We start from the raw sequence: 25,422 nt of genomic DNA on the forward strand, positions 1-25,422 counted from the left end.
CTTGATCAAATAAAATGGTGCTGTGCACAACAAAAAGGTTGTGCACAACAAAGGGCTCTGCAAAAGGTGTATTATCGAGAGCTTAAACGGTATTTGGAAAATATATGCAGGGAAACAAAAACTACCATTCTAACTTCCACTCAGACTGTGGGTGGTGCTAAAGTTACGCACATTCTTTGTTCACTGTATTGTGAAGAAAAATTCCAGCCTCCTGCAAGAAACAGTAACCCTGACAATCAAATACGTACTCATATATTAGACTGTAACTGTGGGCTCATCTTCACTACTGTTAAATCAATTGTACTTAACTCAATTACAGTGAGGTAATTACATTAACATGAGTCAGTGCATCCACACATGGCATTTGCACGTGTGCTGAGCGAATTGCTGTTACCTCCCACATGGCACAAGTACTTCTCTCAATCACATTAAACAATATGTAGCTCAGGACACTTTCACCTGCAGTTCAAGCCAACATACTGCTGTCAAATGCCTCTATCCCACTTGCACAGGGGACATCTACTACAAAGTTGCCCTTAACCAGGTACAAACTAACTCCTGTGTGAGTTTACCTACCCACTGTAGGGTCTCTCATCTTCTAAAATTTACTATGTCCTAATCCTTTTGGAAATGGAACAAATATACCCATCTTTGCAGTCTGTTATTATTAAATGTAAAGGTGAGGAGAAAATGAACAGCAATAAATAGTTTTTTTAAAAAAATCAACAAAACTGTGTGAGTTACAAAAATTTTACTGTTACCACAAACATCATGATCCATTGGCTCTTAACCACATCTGCTGGCAGACACATGCATCCATATGAAGTCTCTGCTGTCTCCTTCTATGTCTCAGGCTACATATATGCTGCTAATTAAACAGCCTGGGCATAATTCCCTGTCTCTGAAGCAAGGTGGCACAGCATAAGTTAACATTCATCTGGTAAAATTCTTTCCTTCTCCACTTCCACTCCATTCCCAAAAGACAGGGTAGCTGTGCTCTGACTGCTGACCGGAGTGATGCCACCAGGCACGCACTCTTCTGCCAAATGTGCCAAATGCTGTAGCAGTTGCTGTGAGGAGGGAAAAAAAGCAGGGAACAACATGCAACCTCTTGGATCATGGAGGATCAAACTCCACTGCCACAGCCTGCTCCTGACCTGTAGTTATTTATCACTAGTTGCAGTCTTAAAGCCCACGAAGTGAGCAACACTGGTTCGGTAACTGGCAGAGTTTCTGCTACTAGTCAGGCAGGTGTTTGTGGAAATTATGTACAGCTTGCCCATGCCTTAATTTAAGCAAGAATCCGTACCCTGGTACCTGTGAGCACAGCTCAGCAGCACTCCCTCTCTCATCTCTGGATCCTCAGAGAAACCTCAGCACTACTTTAATACAATCAACAATCAGTTGCCAAGAAACTGAATTCATAGTCAGATGTGTAAAAATCAGACCCATGGGTACAGCAAAATAAACTAATGCAAAAGGTATTTTCTCTTAAAAGACTTGTCTGAAGTCACTGAACACTGCATTCAGGAGATTCTGTCATCAGATAGTGTACCTAATTCACAAAACTTGTGACTCCCCTTGTTGTATGTGGGAACCATGACTGATAAACACGGAAATGAAATACCAACACCAGAAGACACTCCCTGGTGTTCACGTGTATGACAAGGTTAAAAAATGGTAGTTTTAAAATCCTATCAAAGGAAAGATGAAAATCAAACTAAGGATGGGTATGACTTTGGAGGCATAAGGACGAGGAATGTGTGTTTCTTACACTTGTCTAAAGAAACACTTTCTAAAACACTTACAAAGAGCTTAATCATGTACTTTATCATAAAAATACAAGTATTTTCTGCTTACGTTCTGTATTTGAAGACACTATTATACAAAACATGGAACTTAGAACACTAATGCCAAGAAACAGGTTAAATATGTCAACATAAAGTTTTAAAATATCATTATTACAAAACACTAAGCTAAGGTCAACTCCTGAATAAAAAAAGTACATTTATGCACAGATCAGAGATGTAATTTCTTAGGAATAAATAAAAGGCACTAATTTGCGAGGACAAATTAATATTTAAATTGTGTCACATGGTTTTCAAGGGTTTATATAAGGGAAATTTATTTGAAATGCAGAAAACCAGAAAGGAAATAATCATTCTATTTGGTGTTTGCTTGCCTTTTTAGATTGAGAGTGCTTATTCTTATTTCTCTATTCTTTACTGAATTGTAATAACAAATCACAGTACAAAAACCAGATCATAACGAAATCTATTTAGGGATTTTTTACAAATAGCTGTGCTATCTTTCAATATTAAATGTCAAGCAATCTGTACAGAACCTCAAGCTCTGGTTTAAGACTACCGCATTATTTTATAGAAAAAACCCAGACTTTCACTTTCCTTTTGCTGCCTCTGCCGGTTTTTTCCTGACTTGTGCACTCTTGTTTTAATCCAACAAGACTGTTTCCTGATCTTGCCAGTGTCCTGTGTGGCTACAAGCTCACACAGTGAGGTCAAGAGAGAGCACAAGCAGAAAACTTGTGAAAAAGAAAAACAAAATGGAGGAGGGGCACCCGCAGAAGACGAAGGAAAGCCAGCAGAAATGCCTACAGTGTACAACTACATTTTTTCAGCTCTCATGAAATAGGTTTCCTTACCACTACCCGAGAAGTTAAAAAAAAAATGATATTAAAGAAAAACTCTTCCTTGGCCAGTCTCTCCAATTTCCACGCGCAATTCTGAAATTACTTATTTGCTGTGAGTTATATCCTATTTCTAAAAAAATCTAGAGTTTATTGTAAAATGCTGACTCAAATGCCAAGCTAATGGGATAGAAAAGAAGTTTCTAAGGTTCCCTCTTGAAATTAGTGATTTATATATTTTTGCTCAGAAAAGGTAAACATTGTTTCATTTCGTAAAATAAAGAAAACTCTGTGCTATGCAAATATCTTTAAATGGAAATTAAATTTACATTTTATAATAGTTTTTCAAACATTACTTTTACAACTGATACTCCCTTTAAAAATGTTTTCTCACATGCAGCTTATTCTTTCTTACATTAAATTTTCCATTTCTTTGCAACATACCCTTCCCTGAGCCCTGAAAAAAAAAAGACAAATTGCTTGCTGTTCATGTCACCGTGGTAACTTACTATAACTATCTGAAATTTGGAAATCAATAATGATCCAAAGAATCACCTACAAATAAAGATAAATGGTATCTTGTTCATTTAACTGAGTCTTTGCTAGAATAATGTACGAAAAAATTCAATTTGTTACAATATATCCAATATTGATAACCTCCTAATTCTTATCTGTGTGCCAGAAACATCCATACCTACTTTGGTCAGCCTTATATTAAGGCAGCTGTGTACAGTTGTGATCTACTTAGACTGTGTATATATTATCAGTGCACAAGGCACACAAATTATTGTCTGCAAGAAAAAGTGCCAAATTAATTAACCATTAATCTATGCAAAAAAATGGTTACTGAAAAGTGTAATGAACTTCTCAGTTACATGTTGCACTTGGACAGATTTTTCTTAGTTTAGCAATGTTTCTTTCTAAAATAAATACCTAGATGCATTTACAAGAAAAGTAGCTACAAATTCAAACCAGCTATAATTTTATGTATGAACGACAACCTCAGTGTGAAGATCTTGATCAAATGCTATTACACACAGAGATTTGCTGCTGGACAAGCCCCAATCATCAGTGGCAATCTCTCTGTATAAGAGAAATATTTCCCAACATTTCAGGGCATACATTTTGCTCAATCAAAAACAGCACTCCTACTCTGCCCATCCCAGCTGCCTGAGGCCACTCAGCCCGACAGAAATTCTATGTATTTACACATATATAATAGGAAATATATGTATATAAATAAAGGCTGCTTTGATTTTTTTACATCTGTATTACCTCCTCACTGAACAGCCCTCGGGGAGAGGGGTGAACACTAACATACAATAAGTAGCACTGCACCGTATCTGTACTATAGTGCACCTCAGCTGGTCAAAGCACAACTTGCGTCAATAAAGGATCTGAAGATAATCACTCTTGCTATTTATTAAAAACAGCATCCTTCTGACTTCATGCTAAATTAGCAGCAACCAGACCTCAACATTTTAATGCATCTACTAAATTTGCCCAGATTATGTGTATACAGCATTCGGCATAATTTCATCGTCGCTGCACAGACAGAATTCAGTCCTACTTGCTCCCAGACAAAATGAGAGCCCGTCCTGCAATTTGCCTCACAAGGGAGTCCTGCACAGAGCTCACTTCCAGACTTCACACATCATCAGCCAAATCCAATGAAATCCAAGTGACTTTGTAGGTATAGCAGAGGTAACCAGCGCTTTGCAGCACTGAACTCATACCATGAATGACAAACATGTGCCTGCTCACAGGAAGTATTTCTTTAAAAACGTTTTAAATTTCATTCAGGACAATTCAGTGGCTTATTTCTGTGAAAATATTTTTCAAACATCCTTCAAAAGAAAAATAAAAATTACCACTACAGCATGCTTTGAAGCAGTTTGGGCACTTGGAGAGAAGCTGTTTATGGTTTATTTGGTGTAGCATTGGTTGACCCTGAACCTTAGTTGAAGTAGCCACTGTGATCAGCTAACAGACATTACGTTGAGTCTATTAAAAAAGTTCAAATCATGGAGACTTTTCCAGGGAGCTGAACTTGATTCTCTTGTACTATTAAGGAAAAAGTGTGCCCGGTAAAGGAGACAGCACAGTTATACCTGCTGGTTACACACTGGAAGGGCAGTCACAAATTAAATGTTGCCAACGGGAAACTCACCCCACTGTTTAACTGCTAACATCTCTTTCTAAGGAATTGAATGCCAGACCAAGCCCAGCACTGATACAAGCTGCAGTCATGATGAGCATATGCCAACGAAGATGGGAGGTTCTGTGAGATGCAGTTAAAAAAGTGTCGCTCTGCCATTTTTTCCCTAGCTAAATCAGTGAGAGCAATCAGAAGTTCAGGGAATAAGACCTCCCATTTTATTTTGGCTCAGTTCCTCAAAAAACACACTACACCACTGTCTTGACACCAGGACATTTCCTCGGGCTGCACACTTCTACTGCTTTCCTCAAGCTAGCTCAATTTTTCATGTAAGAAAACCAAAGTCCTATGAGTTTGATGATACAAATGAAACTCAGACACGCAAAATAAATTACTACTTTTCAACTCAACCAGTGAAGTATTATAACACCTTCTGCAGCTACAAAGCAGTGGAACTGACATGGGAGACTGGGTAGGAACATGAGGCCAGGGTGGAGGAAGGAGTAGGAAGGACTGCCTCTTCTAGCAGAAGGCTACAGTCAGGTGGCATAAGGCAATAAGGAAACTGCTAAAATAACAAGCAGGCACTTATCCAGGAGAAGAAAACAAAACCAAAAAACAAACAAGCCAACAGAAAACCAAAAACAACAACAAAAAAGATACCGAACCAACTCCAAAAGCCATGGATCACATCTTCAGCAAACAGTTTTTTCTTCAAGATTAACAGAGATGCTTACTTAATTTAAAAATAACTATGCAGAATAATTCTCATTCTCAGAAAAACAGCAATGAAAAGTTTAATGTATATCAACAAAATGTAACTGCACTGGTGTATGGAATGACAATTATTGGGCTCTCCAAGACTTGAGATTTGTGAAAAGCATTTCTCCCATTTGGGATTGTAAAAGCAACATTTAACATTAACCTTAAAAACAGGCAAAGAATTTTACATAGAAAGGTTAAAATAAGTAGCCAACCCAAAAGGAAACATTACCTAAATATTCCAATTATCTGGCACGTGTAGTAAAAAACCTGTGCATTTTGTAAAACAACCCTGTTTAACTAAGAAGTATGTGAATACATGGCACATATTAATTAATTAAAGCTACAGAAAAACATTGTTCTCTGTAGTTAAAATGTGAAATACTTCTGCTTGAAAAAAACTTCCAAAAAGCACGTGCCACCTATTTGAAGCTAGCAATAGAAGTAAAGCAGCCTTTAATCGCCGCATTATTTTGAAACCACCAAAGTAATCTTAAGGTTCTGTCTGTACAAATTCCTTTCGTAACATATGCATCTAAAAAAACAGTTTGCAAGTAAAAATGCTATCAGAGAAAACCATGAGATCCCAGCAAGCTGTACGCTGATGGGGGAGGAAGGAGCAACTGAAGCAAATGTATCATGGTTAATGGCATTACACCAAACACATCCCACAGGAGATACTGTCCCAGAAGGATGAATCATTACACACCGTTCACAGTCTAGGACTGTATTTTACATTTAGAAATGTAAAAAGCACCGGTTTTAATTACACTATTATAAACCACAGCCAGAAAACTTGAAAAGTTTTACACAACTCATCCAGAGAGATGGAAAAATCAACATATTGCGACCTGCGTTGGGAAAGATTGCTCGATTTTATTTCTTTTACAGCAGAACTGTTGTGAAGAAAATATATATATTCCATCTATAGTATATAAAATGTATATATATGCATTACTTTTTGTGTTTTTATAAAGAAAAAAATTCTAATAGACCATGAATCCTTTTCTCAAGGAAGCATTTTAAGTACTAAAGCTATAGTTCTAACATAAGTTAAAAAAAATCCCATCAAGTCCATGTGGAACTTTGCCCAAGGACAGACAAAAGCAGAAGACTCATTTTTAAGAGGCGAATAGTTATAAAAGCAGAATGTTTAAGGTCCTAATTTTGAAACCTTTATTTACATGAACAGGTCTTACTTTAAAGAACAAGTGTTTGGAAGATTGGAATCCTACAGCCATTTATCTTTCTGAAAGACTTTTTAGCATGAAAGACTATCCTGTCCTCGCAAATAAACAAAAGCAGATAATTCTGCTGAATATTTTTCAAAAGTTGTGTGTTGTCACATTACAGCACTCAAAAGTTAAAAAGAAATTCTAAGCTATGAGGTAAAACACCACTGAAAAGAAGTTCAAGAAAAATAATTTGTTGTTAGTAAAAATGTATTCCCTTTGAAATTTCTAATATTTCTGTAAATATGACTGCTCCAACATGGTGTGTTATTTAGTAACATGATTATCTTGATCATTAGAGGGCAAGCCTAGATATTGAGCCAAGAGGTCTACAAAAACCACTAAATGCCCAACTTCCCATCATACCCACATTTAATTCTCCATCCACTATTCTTCTTCCTCCAAGCATCAGCAAAGCAAAGAAATGGCTTAGCTTAGGATTCACATGCATTTCTTTTCAAGGTTGTTTTAATACGGGGGGCCACCCCGCTGCTATCTTGATAGGCAGTGCCTCCTGCAAGCCAGGGAGAGAAGCACAAGGCATAGGGGGAACCCCCGCTCGGCCTCTTCACCACCTCCACACAGATGGGTGCTGCCACGGCATAAACAGCAGCAAAACTTCAGGGAAGAGTGTCTGCTTCCCAGTTCTTTAATTCACATTACTGTATATCAGTGTGCCCTGTGGCTGATGGTAAATTGGTGGCTGATGTAATATCCACCTCTGATCCAGAGATCAGTGTCTGCCATCTGTGGGTGATGGCAGGCACTGGTCTCTTCTCTTTATTGACCAATGACAGGATCCAAGGGAATAGCATGAAGCTGTGTCAGGAGAGGTTTAGGCTGGATATTAGAAAAAAGTTCTTCACACAGAGGGTGGTTGGGCACTTGAACAGGTTCCCCAGGAAAGTGGTCACCAAGCCTAACAGAGCTCAAAGAAGCATTCGGACAATGCTCTTGGGCGCATGGTGTGTCTCTTGGGGATGTCCTGTGCAAGACTAAGAGTTGGATCTGATGATCCTTGTGAGTCCCTTCCAGCTCAGAATACTCTGTGATTCTGGTTCCCCAGGCCAGGGAGTGGGGATCGTCCCTGCTGTCCCACACCAGCGCCCCAGCAGAGAGCACAGATGCGCATTAGTGCGGGGGACATGGGACGCATGCAGCACTAAACGCATCAGTTCCAGCAGTGCTGCCCCTCAGATGGCTGGTTTTGATCTATCATTATTTCGATCCTCAAAGATACTAAGATACCAGCATTTCCAGTTCTGCACTGTGTGCCAAATTAGCTTTTTCTTTGGAAAAAAACCCCAAAACATTTAAACTGTATTGAGAGTAATAAAAAGAAAATCTTTGAATCTCTCATATCAATCACTTCCTTGGGCCACAGTCAGCTGCCCGGGGAGGACCGGGTTATAAATGGCCTAAGGAAGTGATAGGCAATGAATAGCCCTGACCCTCGCTTCCCTGGTTCGGTCGAGGACTGCAACCTGAGCCGGGAGGGGGCAAATTCCTCCAGCCGGGTAGGGGCGGGGAGCGGAGGGCGCCGCTCAGGAGGCCCCGGACCCTTCTCAGCGTGGCTGTGGCACCCGCGCTCCTGCCAGTGGAAAACACCCCGCACTGCCCACCCAAAGCCTCAGCAGCATCCTGCAGTCCCTCCATCACCAGAACACTCCTAGACAGCTTCTGTTCCAGAAGCAACCTGCCCTGCTTCAGTATTACCAACTGAACGCACAATAAACGCAACATCTGTGCAAGAAAAAAAGCATAGCTCATTCCTCGCCAGACCAGAGGTTTTCCTCCAACCGTGCCAGTGGTAGAAGCAGAGAAGACAACAGCCAACTGGCAAATCTCATTAGTAAGCAGAAAAATTAAGGCCCAGAATCTTTACTTTTGGCACATTCTAGATTACAGTTATATGGGCTGGTTTGCACTGCGCTGATCCAGAAGGGGACCGGCAAATATAAAAACACCAGTTCCAGTCAGCATCACTCTCTGCCATTCCTTTATGCAGCAGGATCCAAACTGACCTACACCGTTGAATCTGTTTCCTGAAACATGCATGAATGCTGTAGAAGGCTTGTATGCAAATATTTGAAATATCTTGTATTTCCTATACTACCACATATTCATAATGAATATTTCATTGTGGGGTCTTTTGCACAATATCTAAATTAATTTTTCTAATTTAATTTTCTTAATGCTTGAATGTGGCCTTTTAACAGTAACATTTTAATGGCAACATTGTTACCATAAAGCTTTTTATAAAATTTGTCAAATTCTTGGAAACCTGACATTTCAAAATCTGAACATCTGCTTTTGACACAAAAGTATTTTGTTTACTAAATGTTTAAAAATTATTTTACAATAACGTAACCAGTATTTTTCAACAAACCAATTTTTAAAGGACGCAAGGATTAATGTCTTTTTTCTGTATTTAGCAAGTCCCTTATTCTTTGATAATTTACTTCCATACAAATTTAATAAAAGGAAACAATTTGGTTTTTTGTCCATCGTCTTTAAAAATTTGGCAATGAGATGTGAGTGTGCCCAGAAGAACAACGTTCTCGTAAGACGTAAATTCAGATTAACTTTATTAAACAGTTGGATTCAAATAGTAAAAAAAAAAACCCCAAACTAAACTTTTTACATGTTCATTTAAATGGAGAAAGTCATAGATCAGCACACATTTTTATTTTCTTACATACTACCAATAAATAATTATCTGCCAAGTCCTCTTTTTGACCTGAAATGCCAGGAATTTCAAACTTGTCCACAAAATGGCAAAGCTATGCTTAAACTAATGAAGATGCTGCTGAATGTGCTGCAAGAAATTTAGATGAACCTTCATGTATGATAAGTTCATACAAATAATACTGTTATATAATTTGTTTTGGGGGCATTTTTAAAGATTGCAAAGCACTCACAAAGATAGTAAAAACAAATACATCGAATGATAGTCTATACACACAACCCCCCCTTTCATTTACTTAATTAAGATTTTCTAGTTTAAGTATCTAAGCTCCCAACTGAAACGATCAGAAAAAAAATCCTTGAGAGAAACTGGGCATACATATCGAAACTTCTTGAAACTATTTCACTGATTTCACCTGGCTCAACATTTCAGTAATAGCTAAACATACTGTACCTTGAAAATGCACATCAGATGGAGGGAGAAAACAGAAACTAAGCTAAGGTTTACCAGTTTTTAAGAATTTAACTATTAGATTATATTCATCATCCTAAAACCAAAAATACTACAACAAAAATCAATCATTTTTATGATATTACCTCACTCAAGAGAATATAATATACTATAGGTGCATTTCATGACACCTGTTGTGGTCAATGCCAGTTTAGATCCCTTGTAATGAACATATGGATAAAAGGACATCAAACTATAACTATAAAAATATAGCATTGTTTTATATACAATTTTAAAAAATATACTGATTCCCATATGAAAAAAATATTAATATGTACAAGACCACAGAAAATCTTAAACATTGATTTTACTATAAAATAATGAATACTAAAAATAATTAATCTTTGGCCAAATGCTTCAACTGTAGCCACTGCAACAGTCTAATCTTGGTCCATTTACAGCTGTCACCAGTTAAACAATGATCATCCAAGGAAGAAGTACTATCTGTGTGAAGCTTAACACTAAACCCACATAAGCATGGAATGTGCTATCATTTTCCAATAAACTGCTGATGATTATTGTCAGTAAAAAAGAAAATATATTACAAAAATAATTAATCTGCCATTAAAAATATGTAATTGCTTAATTAAAAAATAATGAAGATTAATGTAAAAATTCTTTGGGGAAACTGAATCTATCACATTATTAAACATGAAGAGATTTTGTTGCTCAAAGCAGACTGCAGATTAAATTTTAAAAGCATTTGCGTTCCTGAAAAATGTTCGGTAGTCACTAAATGCAAAGACCTATAAAGTGAAATATGCATTTTTATTTTTTACAAAAGTCTTTGATAATTTCTACTAAAGGCAGTGTAGGTATAGATTATATTTAAAGGAAGCTTTTCAATCAGTATTTTGAATTTACATAATTTTAAACATTTTCAAATCTGATTGATCCTATTTTGGAATGTGTAGTAGATTTTTTAATTTTTTTTTTTAATTATTGATGAAGAGAAGGTATTGCTAAGAAGAGAATCTGATAGCCTACTTTCTTAGTGTAGGTAATGGACTATAATCCAGGAGAATTAAGCACTACTTCAGTGAAAGATGTGGTATTTACTGTTCCATTAAGTGTTCACTAAAGCATGAATTAACACTAACAAAATCCAATTCCAGTAGGTCTAAGCAAAAATTCTATATTCATATGTACTATACTACTTGAAAATCTTTAATATTCATTTCATCTTAACCATGTGCGTTTAAAATCTTTTGCTCTCTTATCATCTACAGTTCAATCCTACAGTCCTCTCTTTGTGACTAGTCCTGTAAAGTCAATGGTGACATGTGAAGATCTCTACAGTATCAAAAATTAAGTTTCTTTGTTTCATTTTAATGCATCTCCTTCACATCCAGAGCAATCACCCTCAAGTAATGTCTATCTTTAACATCTATCTTTAATATTTCTTGAAACCAATTAAAAACACTTCTAAAAATTATTTTATCTTTTTTTTTCCAGGTTGCAATAGTTTCTAAATCAGAATCACACACTACGAACAGGATGCCCTGTTAGTTAAAATCAGCCTGCATGCTAGAGCCACCCAGACCCCTATACAAGAAACCATGCATTCCTTACAGAGTTAACTTCTACCTACATTTCCCACCCATTAAACAAGTTTCTGCAAAACATGCTACATGAAAACATTAAACAAATGTGATTTTGACTGGTATAAAACAGCTATTACAAATGTAATGTGCTTTCTTTAATTCACACACACCACACAGACACACAAACGTGAAGCAGGCAAACAAAGCAGATTTGGCACAGCCAAATAAGAATTTTATTCACTGTAGTGGAGAGCTGTTAAGCACTGTGGTGAAATGGATATTTTTTGGCTAACTGCATTCACAAATATTTGAGGACTATATTATGGCTGTAAATCTCTGAACTGTTCACCCTCTCCTGCCTGAGCAGAAGGTTCAGCTACTTCCTCCTCCCCACCAGTCAGTGATCTCCCTTGCATCTGACTAGTATCTCTACATCCCTAATATAAAGGCCTGGGAAGAAGACAGATCCTGAAGGATCCTGCCAGGGAGATTTCCATCCTTCCCCTTGTGAACACAGATATGCAATACTGCAGTTACAAAGTTTTAAAAAAAATTTTTTTTAATTATTATTATTTTAATTTTATTTTTTAAAAAAATACCTACTGCATCCCATCACCCCTGCCAGAAATCAAAGGCCCTGCACAGAGCTGAACAGCTGCTCAAGATGTCAAGGTGCTTCGACCACAAAGGTGAACTTCATTCACCTTCAACAGAACCTGCCTGCACGCACAGTGAGGGGTGTTCTCCACACTGGGAGCAATTCACATATTTCTTCTACCATTCCTTCCTATGTGAGGAAATTATTTGGGACTGAGCAATTTTTCAACAAGAAGATGAAAAAACCCAGAACATTATCAGTCTGAGACCTTTGGATCAAAGCATTCTGGCAGATGAGCGGTCAGTTGAATTTAGGTAAGATATTAAATATTAGACATTCACAGTACAAAAAAAGTAGCACATTATGAAAAATATATCCAAGTTGCATATATAACATAATGCATATACATGAACTTGTCAAGCTGTACCACTTTTAGCCAACTTTTAATTAAGCAGCAGGGACCCAAACCCTGTTTACTACTCTACATTTTAGGCACTGTACAGGGAACAGCTCAGATCACAATGTAGCATGCATGGTTTTGAGCATAAAATGCACAGAGAGCCTTACGAAAACAAAAGGCTATAAACTACATACTTCCAGTAAAAGCATTCATACAGGAGACTTAAAATCCACCTCTAATACTGCCCATTTTATTGAACAAGTTTCACAGGTCAGTGAGATCACTTCACAGAAGACTGAGTAGAATTTGGCCCATCGGGTCTGTAATATCCACAAGAAGAGAAGGGATGTAATAGTTTCATTACATTCAGGATGAGGTTTTGTTCGCTGTTGAATCAATTCTCAAATTTCCATTCACCTGATACACTACTGAATTTAATATCTGGGTAAGAGGGTAGCAAACAGGTTTTTGAATAATTCTTGGATCTTATTCCACTTTAGTGTTCAACATGGCTAATCCTCAAGATGTGTAATCTGCATGTTTTAGGCCAGGTAATTAAACAGGGAGAGATAACAATATATATTCGTTAAATACCGGAAGTAGTTGGGGATCTAATCCAGAGTTTACAGAAGCCAGCCTGGGTCTATTAGGTACATTCTGTACTACTACTTTTCTGTATTTCTAGTATTTCCAATATAATTAGTCTAAGAAGATTCAGAAATTACTATACGTCATCAGCAGAGGCTTTTTAAAACCCCGTATTTCCCCTACAATAGTATTATTACAAATAGCCCATAAAACCAATGATGATTTTGATTATTACCTTGCAAAACACAGTTGTAAAATGAAATAAAACATTTTTTAAATTATAGCACATGTGCACTATTAAGAGATTTTAAAGACATCTGTACTTTGAAAAAAATACACATTGATGTTATTCTAGTCTCCTTAAAGTACACAATGGCTATCACTTTTACTCTGAATTTCAGCCCAGGGAATATTTTGGTGCATATATTTATATGACCGTAAACAGAGAAAATTATAACACAAATGTTAAAGTAGCCTCAAGTGGCACTAAAATAGAAGCAATCAAGGAAAAAAAAAAATCCCTCAACGCTGCATGCCTATAAATTATCATGACTAATTAAAAGAGGGCCTCTCTGGGAACAGATTATCTTTGACGGGAAAGCCAGTATCAGCTAAATTCATGAAAATTACACATTTATGAACGTAATAACATCATTAGTGTTTTCTAACAGAGTGTAAGATCTATAGCAGTCATGGAATATTATTTTGATTTTGTAGATAAATTCATACACTCCAAATACTGATTAAATATGCATTCACTCAAATTTTACCTGTTAAACAATTTTAAGAGGTGAAAATACTAACCTATCGTGCTAACAGGATGAACCCAAACATTTCAGCCTCCCTCCTTCCAAAAAATGTAATTCTAGCACCAGATCAAAACTTCGAATAGAAATTATTTGTGTGTTTTTCTTGGCTCCTGCACCGATAATAGAACAAGAATATTCTACACACTCTCAGACAAATCACCTCAATGTTGATGTATTTAATTTTCAAAGTTGAAATTTCCTACATATGGACTAATTAAGGAGCTATACTTCTCAGAGTATCAACTAATTTCACTAAGCTCTCACCTATCTACTAAAAAGATATATTCAAATTATTATGAACATACCCTGTAAATACACTTATTTCTCTTCTGTGGAAGAAACCACAGAACCAGAAACACGAACCAAAAATTCCCCAATTTTTTTGATTTACAAATAATGCCTTTTAAAAACTGCAATCAATGTATTTCAGTGCCACCACTGAACTGTAACCACTAAACAACAAAAAGAGAAAGCTATAATACTGAAGTGTGACCCAAAGGTTCCTGAAACATTCCACTTCCAAGGAGAGCTCAGATGCTTGTACTCTTCCCAATACCCTCAAGTGCCCTTTTTCTTGAAAATCATTATCACTTTCATTGTCTCTCCATCCCCAGCTGAAGGTGGGAACACCAGTATTCTTCTGTTTTGCACCAGAGGAGACTGTAGTTTCATTCACATTTCTGTGACAGTAGCTTCCACCTCTTTCCTCCAATACCTTCACCTCACCCTGGCAGCTGCTTGCTTACATCCTTGGCCACCCTTCCATGGTGCCAACACTGCTCACCCGTATTTGTGGGGATCATGGAGTTTGTCTGATATGAAAAATGATAAAAATCAGACACAAACCTAAATATTTTCCCAGCTGAGTTTGCCATGCAGCTCCACAAGCGCTCATGCTAGCCCAACAGGAAGAGTGATATCAAAGCTGTTGAAGCTTACTGAGGCAGCAGCACTGCTGCTAAATGTAAAAGTAAAGTCATGGCCATAGGATTCCCACCAAGAAGGGTGACTGTGGGACTTTCAACCTCCACCTATTCACCCACACTGCTACTGCAAAGCCTTACTCAGCTGCTTGCAGAGCAGCTGCTGACCTGCTCTCTGTTACAGCTTTGCATGTTATGAAAAAATCAAATTCAGTGCCAGTTTTCCATAATACAGCAGACTGTGAAACTTGCAGCAAGTTCCGCAGCTGCTCTGCAAGCAGCTGAGACATCTCTGGAGTAAGGATCTGGAATTCCCTCCTAGCCATCTCCCAAGGAGTTAACTCCCCCTCCATTTTAAGTCAGGAACAGCCAGAATAATCTGAGGAAAAGCCTGGACATCAGTTTCTCCAACTAAATGGGCTCAAGCAATCAGAAGCACTTGCCGACCTTCCACACAGAGGTGTTTACTGATACTCTGCTGATGTACTAGCAATTTAAGGATTCACTGCTTTCATCAGTGACATCCAGCAAGCAAAAGCCAGTCCAAACCTGTCCTGAGTAATGTCCCTTAAAAAAGCCAAGTATCACATAATAGCTTTCTAACAGTCCTGGTAACTTTCAGCTGATTTAACAAAAGGTGAAAAAAAGGCACCCTTACATACAGGGAATTAAAAATGTAAACATCATGTCCTTATTTATTTGTGTTCGTTTTTAGAAACATCATAAACAGTCTTTACCCTCTGGCTTCTATGTTCCTAGGATCTTTCTTAAATTATACCTTTACAGTCACTTTTATACAATTCTGTAGAAACTGATGGGCCTAATTTTGCTTCTGTTGATAATTAGTGGCAAAAAATGACAGGCCTTTACTGTGATAGGTTACATAAGGAAGATAAATTAAACAATATTTACATGGGAGTATACTTTTTAAAGAGTCTGAAACAAAACTCTGGGTGGCTCTAGATATACTTATACCTCAGTAATGTAGTTGCAAACCAGGACAAGCAACAATAACAACATTTTCCCCAATCTGACAATTCATTTCCTTTTAGCTTCAGTTCATGTATCTGCTTTGATATCTTATGTTTGTGCCTCAGACAAAATATCCTCTTCCTTCCAGTATCCCAACCCCTGTGCACAACTTCCTCAGTCTTGGAGAAAAGGAGGACAGCATGCTCTGGAAAGGGTGTACTTACTGCTCTGCCAAAGAGGTAATATCCCTTAAGACAAAGTAGTCTCACTGCAGGCCTTTGGGCTACTTGTGATTTTTGCTTGTCAACATGCAATGTTTAAAATCCTTCAGCAAAACCTGATCTGATTTAACACCACTTAGGTTTTGCTGTTGCTATTCACTCAAATGCTACATAGTTCTATCAATAACAGTGTAATGTAATGTTGGGTTTAGATCTGGAAGGTTCAGAAGATGGCGGCTCCGTAACTTAAATGACCAAATTACAAGTTTCTTCAGACAACCATCTTAAATTATCAAGCTGTCAGTGAAGTATATTTTGCCATCTATGTGTCCATAGGCAGGATTTGAAATCTAGGAATGGCAAAATTAGTAGCCAAAATAAATAATAATAAAAAAAAAATCCCAATGCTGTACTGCTCCACACTGCAAATCCAGGGTCCCCATAATTTAAAGTCAGTTTTCTCTGTATGCTGCAACACAGCTCGGTGAGTGCCAAAGCTTTGCTCTGGGTCCCCAGCAGGTACCCATCACAGATGCTACCTACACACGCTGAGGCTGCTGAGCAGACTTTGACACCCACACGTTTGATCTCTGCCGGATCTCTCATACACATGCTCACTGCAGACACACGTTTACTCCCATTCGCTTCCTTCCTCAGCTTCCCTCTCTAGATCCTGCTAGCCACTTTTGTTTTGATTAGGATCGGGCTTGCCTGGTCCCCAGCAGAAGTAAAAGATGGCAAGGCTTTAATAGCATATTCTGCATAAAGACTTCTATATTCCAAAACAGTTACTGCTATGTCACATTTAACAATAAGGAGCAATGCAATACTGATCCCTCCTGCTTGCCTAGAACTTTCAGCTATCCTGAACAATTAAATACCTTTTTACATGCTCCCAATAATAAAGAAATGGAAAAGGTACGCTAGATGGATGAATGCATCCTTGCAAAAGCATGGGATTACATGTGCTCACAATTCAACATTGAGTGTAACATGCCATGCCCAACTGTGTCCTAGAAAAAGTAGTTCAACTGTGCCTAAAGTACTAGGGGTTCAAAGAACAGGCATCTGATTCATCATCAAAAAGGATGGTTGGTCAAACAAGGGAGAAGACTTTTCAGATGCTGCTTATATGTCTCATTTTCCATTTATTCCTCTGTTTACAGCCATACTAGTCTCACTACTTTTTCCTTTCTTTTGTTGCTTGAAATAATAAGAGCAAAATTTATAATATACAATGATAGTACAGTGCAGAAGAACTCAATGAAATTAAAAAGACTTCCATTTTTATCAAATCTCATAGTAACAGTAACTTGTAGCAACAGTAAGAAAGTTCAGATGAAAGTGAAAAATTTCAAGCCAACTATGTTCCTTTTAATGAGAAAACAAAATACACCAGCTCCTAAATGCTGCTCCTCCCTTCCTTCCTCTCCCCATCTCATAAAAGAGGATCCCAAAGAAGGATTGTGTTTAAGGTTCCAGTTCAGAAATCCCTTAATGTGGTAAACATTTTGAACTACAGAGCCAGGTCCCAACAAACATCATCTAAACTGAACAATCCATCCCATCCTGAAAGACCACATTATTGAGAAAGAGAAATTTACAACCATTGATATTCACATACATGTATTTAATTGTATCTGTTTACACCCAGCATCCTACCCTTCATTATCATATCTAACATCTGGGCTTCACGCTAAGCAAAGGAAAAGGGACACGTTTCTAACTCAGTCTGTAAAAAATGTGTGCAAAAAAGAATACACAGCATTTTTGCCTTACTGCCAGCATCCAAAGAAGTTGTAAGTATCCAAGTTGTGTATACAATTTTGAAAATGCAAAAAAATTATAACAAACATCGTCCTTTTCTGATTTTATAAGAGCTTCAGCTCTTCTTAGTTCTTTGCATTGAAGACGTCTTTTCACGTGCACCACAAAATGTTTCACTCACTTCACCTTTCCAGTGTGTTTTACGCTTTGAGAAATAGATTTTTTTCTGTAAAATTTAACAAGACCCGCTCACAAATAACTATGTCCAGAATTCACATCAAAAAGAGAAGCAAGCTGTATTATTCATTCCATGGTAACCTACTAAGAGTACAAATGACAATACTGAGCCAAATTCAGTAAGGTGCACATTCCTTGGATTTAACAGTGTTACAAAAGACAAACATTGCTACTCTTCTTTTTTTTTTTTTTTTTTGCAAAAGAAACAGAGGACCAGAAAGTTACAGAAAAAGACAGAGAAAGACAGAAAAATAAAAAGACAGGAACAATGGACTAGGTACATTGCTGCATTGGTCGTGGCTTGTGTTTGAAAAATTAAATGTTTTTTAGGACTTGTAATTTTTATATGACCCTAAATGACTCAAACACATGACTTAAAGATATAAGCTGTATCAGAATAAAGCTAAAAAGGACAAGAATGTAGACGTTTGTAAGTGTATGCAATTACACTGTAGACACACAGATGCACATATATAATGGCTGACGTGTTTCTACCTTAAATAACATATCTAGCTCTAGGTACCTCATTACCAGAAGGGTAACAACAATCTGAAGGTAGTTCAGAAAAGATCAATCCAAATGATTAACGCTATAGGAGGAACTTAAAAGGTAGAGTTAAAAATTCAATACTGCAGCTGTTTCACAAACGGTACTTTTGCTGAGTGAAAGGGGAGAGAAGTCCGAACAAAAGCACTGTTCTCTAAATATATATATACAATTAGCAAAGCACTGACTTTAGAAAAACATGACTATAATCTGCTCACAACCAAGAAGGAACTACAAGAAGAGAGCAAAACTATTTATTACAAGCTCAAAAGTCTAGGTATAGTGAGCTTAAACTATTACAGGAATTTTGACTTAAAATACAGTAAGTTTTTGCTCATAGCAAGATCTCATAAACTGGGCATAACCTCACCAAGAAAAGGTAAGATAAGAAAGTAAAAATACTGCAGCAGGGCTCAAGCTAGCTTTGACAGGACTTTGACGAAGTAAACTAGAAGCTTCTTTCCCCTGCTTAGACAGCCTGATTCTATAAAATGATACTAGCAGCTACAAACACTGTAGGATGAGTGAATGCATGCAACACTGGAAGCACACAAATAAATGATGAAGTGTTTTCAAAGCAGTTTTGAACAGCAATATTTTGTTTCAACAGATTAATAAACTAACGTCTTTGCCTTAAAAAGGACCTTTCACATGATTAAATTTTTCAAAATAATGAAACTAGTAGGAATAGGGTCCAATCACTGTTCAGGCAACAGACTGTCCTGTACAACCAGCACTGTTAAATAACATTACAGATTTAAAGACATTTTTATGCTCAGGTTGCTACTGTTATCATTAGTCAGCTAACACAAAGCATTCTATATAGCAATATCACTTATCTAAAATGTACTTTGAAACACAATAGACGGCACTTCTTCCCATTACATTAAACAGAAAACTTCTGCTTTTGACTGATGGAAAGAAGATTCATGCCACCATTAAGTTTATATATATATATATTAGATTTAATCAGAAAGAAAAAGGTGAGAAATGTATTTTCTTTGTTGTTAGGGCAATCCACTGTAGAATACTAATAACTTCACTCAGTAAGACATATCTGTAAGTAAACTCAAAATGACTGAAGCACACAGTTTATGTGCAATGAAACATGATAGTTTTCACTGCATTTTACACTGTGATATGTCTTAGAAAACCAGGGGTTTGGATAAATTGTAAATTATTAAACTGTAATAAACCAACTTGTCTAACATTTCCTTCTTGTCCCCTCCTTTAGGAGACACAACTGAATAGCAACTTCCAAATTTACTACTACTTTGTTATTTTCTACGACTATTTTCCATTATGAAACTGCACACCTTGTCTAGTATTACTTAAATGTATCAGGTTATCATGCAGTTCAACACTTCTCTATTTTCACAGCTCTAAGAATATCTTTGTTTCCAAACGTGTTTTTTATTAACAACACTACTGTGCTTCAAATGTTTTTCTACTATTTGAGAACCAAAAAAATTACATACATTAACATAAAATTACATTAAGAAAACGAGAGGTTATCTTGAAAGTAAATTTATAAAACTCTAAAGAGCAATTTCACAACTTAAAAAGATACAAACAAGGGAAGAAAGGGGGAAAGGAAAAAGACTGCTCTTTCTTTGAGAAGTACTTCATGCATTCGGTTCTAAAGAGAAAAAGCAGCAGCAAACAGGGGGCACCTCATATGCCAGTACAAAGCAGGAAGTATAGGAATTCAGTAAGTTCACTATTGGTTTCTACACTTTGTACATAATTCCAAATGCAAGCAGCTATATAGAAGTGCAGGCCCTTAGGTGCAGGGCACATGTAAGGCAAGATCAGTTCACTCCACCACCCACCACAAGGAAACATGCCCCAGCAATAGTTTCTTTAGAAGATTCAGCCACCCTTTTACTAACCTAATCAAATGTATATGCTTTAAAAAACCCTGGTGGAAAGTTACCACAAAATAAAGCCGGGCCACTAAATGCAACATAAAAAGGGAATCACTACATAATCATTGAACACTGCCCTGCCCTGTCATTGCAAACGTCATAGAAAATGGACAACCACGTAAAAAGATGCATTTTTGCCTCCCTAACATGGCCCTAGCCAAACCCAAAATGGTCTCTTTACCTGATACCTCTCTTCTGTTCTCTGATCACAGAGAAGACGGGTGAAATTCAAAATAACATTATTCCAACTGGACTTACAGAAGGACCAGGGAAGGTCTACACATGCTCCTTCTTCACACGCCATGGTACAGACCTCAGGAAAAGTTCCTTTATCATTTTGTACCTATTTTGCATTTGAAACTCCTTTGTGTGAAGACATTCATACCAGTTTCCACGTTCTAAACACAAAACCATCCACGCTGTTGAGCTTAAAACCAAGGACCACCCCTTCTTTCCTCTTCAGCCTTACAGAGACGCTGCTTTTGGTCTGAATCCTTAATCGCTACTTTTTTTTTTTCCCCAGAAAGGAATAATTAAAAATCAACCAACCAAACCACATACATGCTTCAGAGTATCACCACAGGGACGCTCTCAGGTCTGAATTACTACAAAATAACGCTATAATTATGTCTTAATTTCACTAACTAATCTCAGATGAGCTTTTAAAAAGTAATTCGAGGTTTACAAGTAAACCGTTTAAAACTACTCATATGTTATTTGAATGAATCCCGACATTTATTTATCCTTTTCCCAGCTTAATTTTAAACAGTTTCAAGGAAAGGCTTATCTGCTTCTGATCAGTCTGGTGACAAATGATAAACCTTAAAAAGTGTGACATTTGAAAATAAATAAAAACCACAGGAGACGTTTCTAACCAAGGAGAAAGATACGAAGAAACATTATCTCTTTAGACAAATCTCCAGCCACAGAGACTAAGCACAATCTAACGACCTTATTTACTCAAATTGTAACGCTGCCAACAAAAACCACTACCTAAGGTAACTTTTTAATTACAGGTGTTCCTAAATACCTAGAAAAAACCAGGTTACTTCACATGAAAGCAGAGTCCCACTGAATTCAACCAAATGTGGCAGGCTGAGATGGAAGACAAAATTGGGTCTTACTTGGTGTACAAAGACATCAACTGGAGACTCCAAGGGGCTTCCCTCTCGGTTGCTCATGGAGATGAACCCGAATCCCATTCTCACATTGAACCATTTGCAATGGCCGGTTCCGTGCAAAACCTGGGATTCCTCCTCTTCTTCCTGCTCCGGCAACTTCCCGGGCTCGTCTCCACCTTTACTCGCCCCTGCTGAGGAAGAGGGAAAGGCGGAGGGGGGGGTGTGTAAGGGGTGGGGGGAAAGGGGGGGGAAAGAAGGAAGAATGGGACAAGATGCAAAGCAAAGAGTTAAATTCTGGTAACATCCTTTTGCCGCTGTATAAAGGAGTTACTACAAACGGAACAGGGAAAAACAAAACAGGAAAACAAAGCAAAATCAAAAAGCCGCCGACGAAAAGTGCATATATTTTCCTAAATCCTAAAATAAAACACCTTCTCCCCAAAATACGTAAAAAAATAAAATCACCGGAGGTTACAGAGAGGAAACACTGCGCACGGAGGCTCTCCCTCTCTCTGTGCCCAAGGCAGCCCACGTTTCTGTACATACGTGTATTTTTCCATTTAACTCCATCTTTCAGCCACATTACAGCGCGGAACGCGATACTTTACTTGAATATTGCTGGTTTAAGACCGATCCCATTTCTCAACAGAAATTCTCAGCCCAATTAGTCTCTCCTCGAAAGGCGCAGGACCGGGGGGGCGAGGGGGGAGGCCGGCCGAGGAGGGGTGGAGGAGAGAGAATAAGCAAAATTGGGTAGATTGCACAATTCGTTATTGCACATGCAGCGCCGAAACCACTATTTTCCAACGTGTATCCATCCCTCCTTGGAATAAACTTTCGATTAAATTTGGGACAGGTGTACAGCCGTTTTCTCATCCCACCACTGCAACTGTGCTTAATCAAACAGGAACAATTCAAACAATAGCCCCCTGAAAGCTTTTCAAGTTGTGAATCGGTGTGGGCGGTACGGAACAGTTTTGAGCTGGGTAACAATGGGTTTGGAGAAAGCCCCCTTGCGCGAGCTGCTAAAAAAGGGTAATGCATAGTTGGGTTAAAAGCGGGTGGGGGAGGAGAGGGGGGAGAGGGGGAGAGAGCGAGCGAGCAAAATTCATAGTAAAACAATAGAAAAAGAAAATTAACCTTCGGCCATGTTGCCCCACGGGCCCTCTGCTCCAAACTCGTGAGATGAAAACTTTCCCTGTGGATCGAAGTGGTCTTCTGCATTAATCTAACATCCTGATTTTGAACGATCGCAAATTTAGCTCGCATGGTCTAATGTGCTTTCCCTCTTTGATTTTTCCCCGTCTCTCTCGCTCCGTTTCTGGCCCCCTGCGCACACGTGACTCGGTCAATTACATGCTTTCTTGCTACTAATTTCACATCGGATCCTTAAGGGGTTGGCAGGAGGCAGGAACAGCCAATCGCCATTTCAACTAGCTTGACACACCAAAATAATTTATGAATGAACAAGAAGTTTTCAACACGGCGCTTTTTTTTTTTTTCTCCTTCCTTTTCGGACAGCTAATCTGCACGCTTCTTTACGGGAAATAGAGATGACGTATTATTCTGGGGTTTCTGCCCCCCCCCGTTCATGCACAAATCCATAGGAAGATCCGTGTGTTTCTAGATACAGCCCACGGAACAGCAGCTACATGTAGGGGCGGCCGTGCAGAGGAGATTATGGGGGTATCTGTGCCCACTGCGGGCGGGGTCCGCGTACGCACACGAAGGCGAGATGCTCACGGATGAGGGACACACGTGTGTACAGACACGGACGGGGGACGCCGGGAGGCATCTGTGTCACCCTCTACGCAAAACGTGGGCAGATGTATAACCGGATCGTTACTAATTTCGCATTCAAATTAAAAGCGCGCCGGAAACGCGATATCACCTTTAATATGGCCCAGAATGTGCGGAGGTTTAGCGTTTCAAAACATTTCTGAAGGGGGGATGGGGCGAGGAATTGTACTTCACAGGTTTCTCCGCCATCTCTTTCCGGGGGAGGGGATGTGATTAATGACTTCCTAAATAAGAGACTAGTTTTCAAGCCGAGAATTGGACTGAACCTCAATCAGCAGTTGGGAGAGGACTGTCAGAGAAAAGGATTTACTGGAGAAGAGGAGGGCGGAAAAAACAAACAAACAAACAAAACCCTTGGAGAAAGAAGACAAAGAGGGGAGGAATAACGCTGACCGGGGACTGCTGTTTTAAGTCTTCACTGCCAGCGGGAGAGGGGATCCAATTCGGAAAAGAAATGTGTGATGTATGAAGGGTTTGGTCACAGCCCCTTTGCAAAGGCACTCCCCTTCCGCGCTCACAGGTACACAGCTATCGCCCTGCCCTCTAGCCTTTCCGTTGCTGTACTCACCCCCAAATGCTCTTAAAATATTTTTACAGACGTCAGAATAAACAAACAGACTAATTAGGTGAGAATTCGTTTTATTTTCCATCTGTTCATCTCCGTTAATGTAAAGGTACAGATGACAGTATTCTGTCCTCATCACCACGTCCTCACATATAACCTCGCTTTACATCCAGTATTATATATATCTTAACATTGCCCATACCTATTTAAAACCTGGGCTCAATGACTTTCTTATTAGCCCACTCCGTCCCGCCCGGCATTCTGTCTTATCCCAAGGACACACAAACAAAAGCCAAAGCAACAAACCGATCCGTTCAGAACCTGAATGCAAGGGACTTATGCATTTGCAAAGCACTTGCTGTTGTTTGGGAAGTGGCGTCGATCAGTCTGCCCAATTAAGGGGAACGCCTTTGCCCCCGTGGGCCTGTTTACTCCTTTTGTTGCCTTTCAGGAAAGCGTCAATTCCCCCCCTAGCGCCTCATTTCTGTGTGAAACACCAAGTTGCAGGCTCCGGGTGATCGTTTGCAAGAAAGAACTGAGGGTGGGCAAGAGTGTACAAATACAAGCAGCCTGGCAAGTGGAGCAGAAGCTTTAAATCCCGAAATTCCTTTGCAGTCGTCAACCGTAAATTTCCTATAGGTTATTTCAACAGTGAGGTCGACTTCCTACACTGACCTGCCTTACGCATTCGTGCAACATACCGCTGCTTTTGGCTCATAACCTCCCTTCCCCCCTTAAAATAGCGATTATGTTAAAATATTAAATCAGTAATTTTATATGCTTGGATCTTATGACCGGGACGGTATCTAATATATAAATGTACGAGATTTTAAGCCACGTGAAACCCCAGCTATAAACATGAAATTAAAGTTACCGGAAGAAAACAATGTTTACACCACTTATTTGAAATGCCCCAGAGTACATATCTTGTGGCACAAGGACACGTTTATAAAATACGAGATCTCTCTACCCTTCCCTTCGAAAAGACAGAAAATATCCTCTTTAATGCCATTTTAAAGGTATTTATTTTTAAAGATTGATTTATTTTAACGACATTTGGTATAAAAAATCCTTAGAGGCTAGAATATTGGTTAAACAGACACAAACGAGTGGATGGAGTTCATTAAATGGACAAAATGTCTTATTAGCAAATTTCAGTGAAAAAAATCAGTATAATGTGTTCTTCGATGAATAAAGACTACAAAACGACATAAATAAAAGACTGTAAATATATTGGTTGCAAATTATTTCTTACGTTGCAAAATAAGTGCAGATTTTGTAAAATGGAGGAGGGTGGGATCTGCAATGGGTCTTTACTGAGATTTTCAGGCCTCCAGTATTAGTGGAATTAAGGTTGGGGTCACTGGACTGGTCACTGGTGTCAGATGTTATCGACTCATTCATT

The 25,422-nt window shown here is 38.4% G+C and overlaps 1 protein-coding gene across 1 annotated transcript in view; it reads right to left on the reverse strand.

The window, feature by feature from the left end:
* LIN28B (lin-28 homolog B) overlaps window positions 1-25,422 on the reverse strand; it is a 92,010-nt gene that overhangs the window by 59,680 nt on the left and 6,908 nt on the right. Inside the window, exon 2 of the mRNA XM_032683622.1 lies at window positions 21,656-21,840. Within this exon, the coding sequence (XP_032539513.1) occupies window positions 21,656-21,840 (185 nt within the window). The remainder of the gene's footprint in view (window positions 1-21,655; window positions 21,841-25,422) is intronic.

This window comes from Chiroxiphia lanceolata, chromosome 3 (genome assembly GCF_009829145.1).
Source record: "Chiroxiphia lanceolata isolate bChiLan1 chromosome 3, bChiLan1.pri, whole genome shotgun sequence".
NCBI classification, from domain to species: Eukaryota; Metazoa; Chordata; class Aves; order Passeriformes; family Pipridae; genus Chiroxiphia; species Chiroxiphia lanceolata.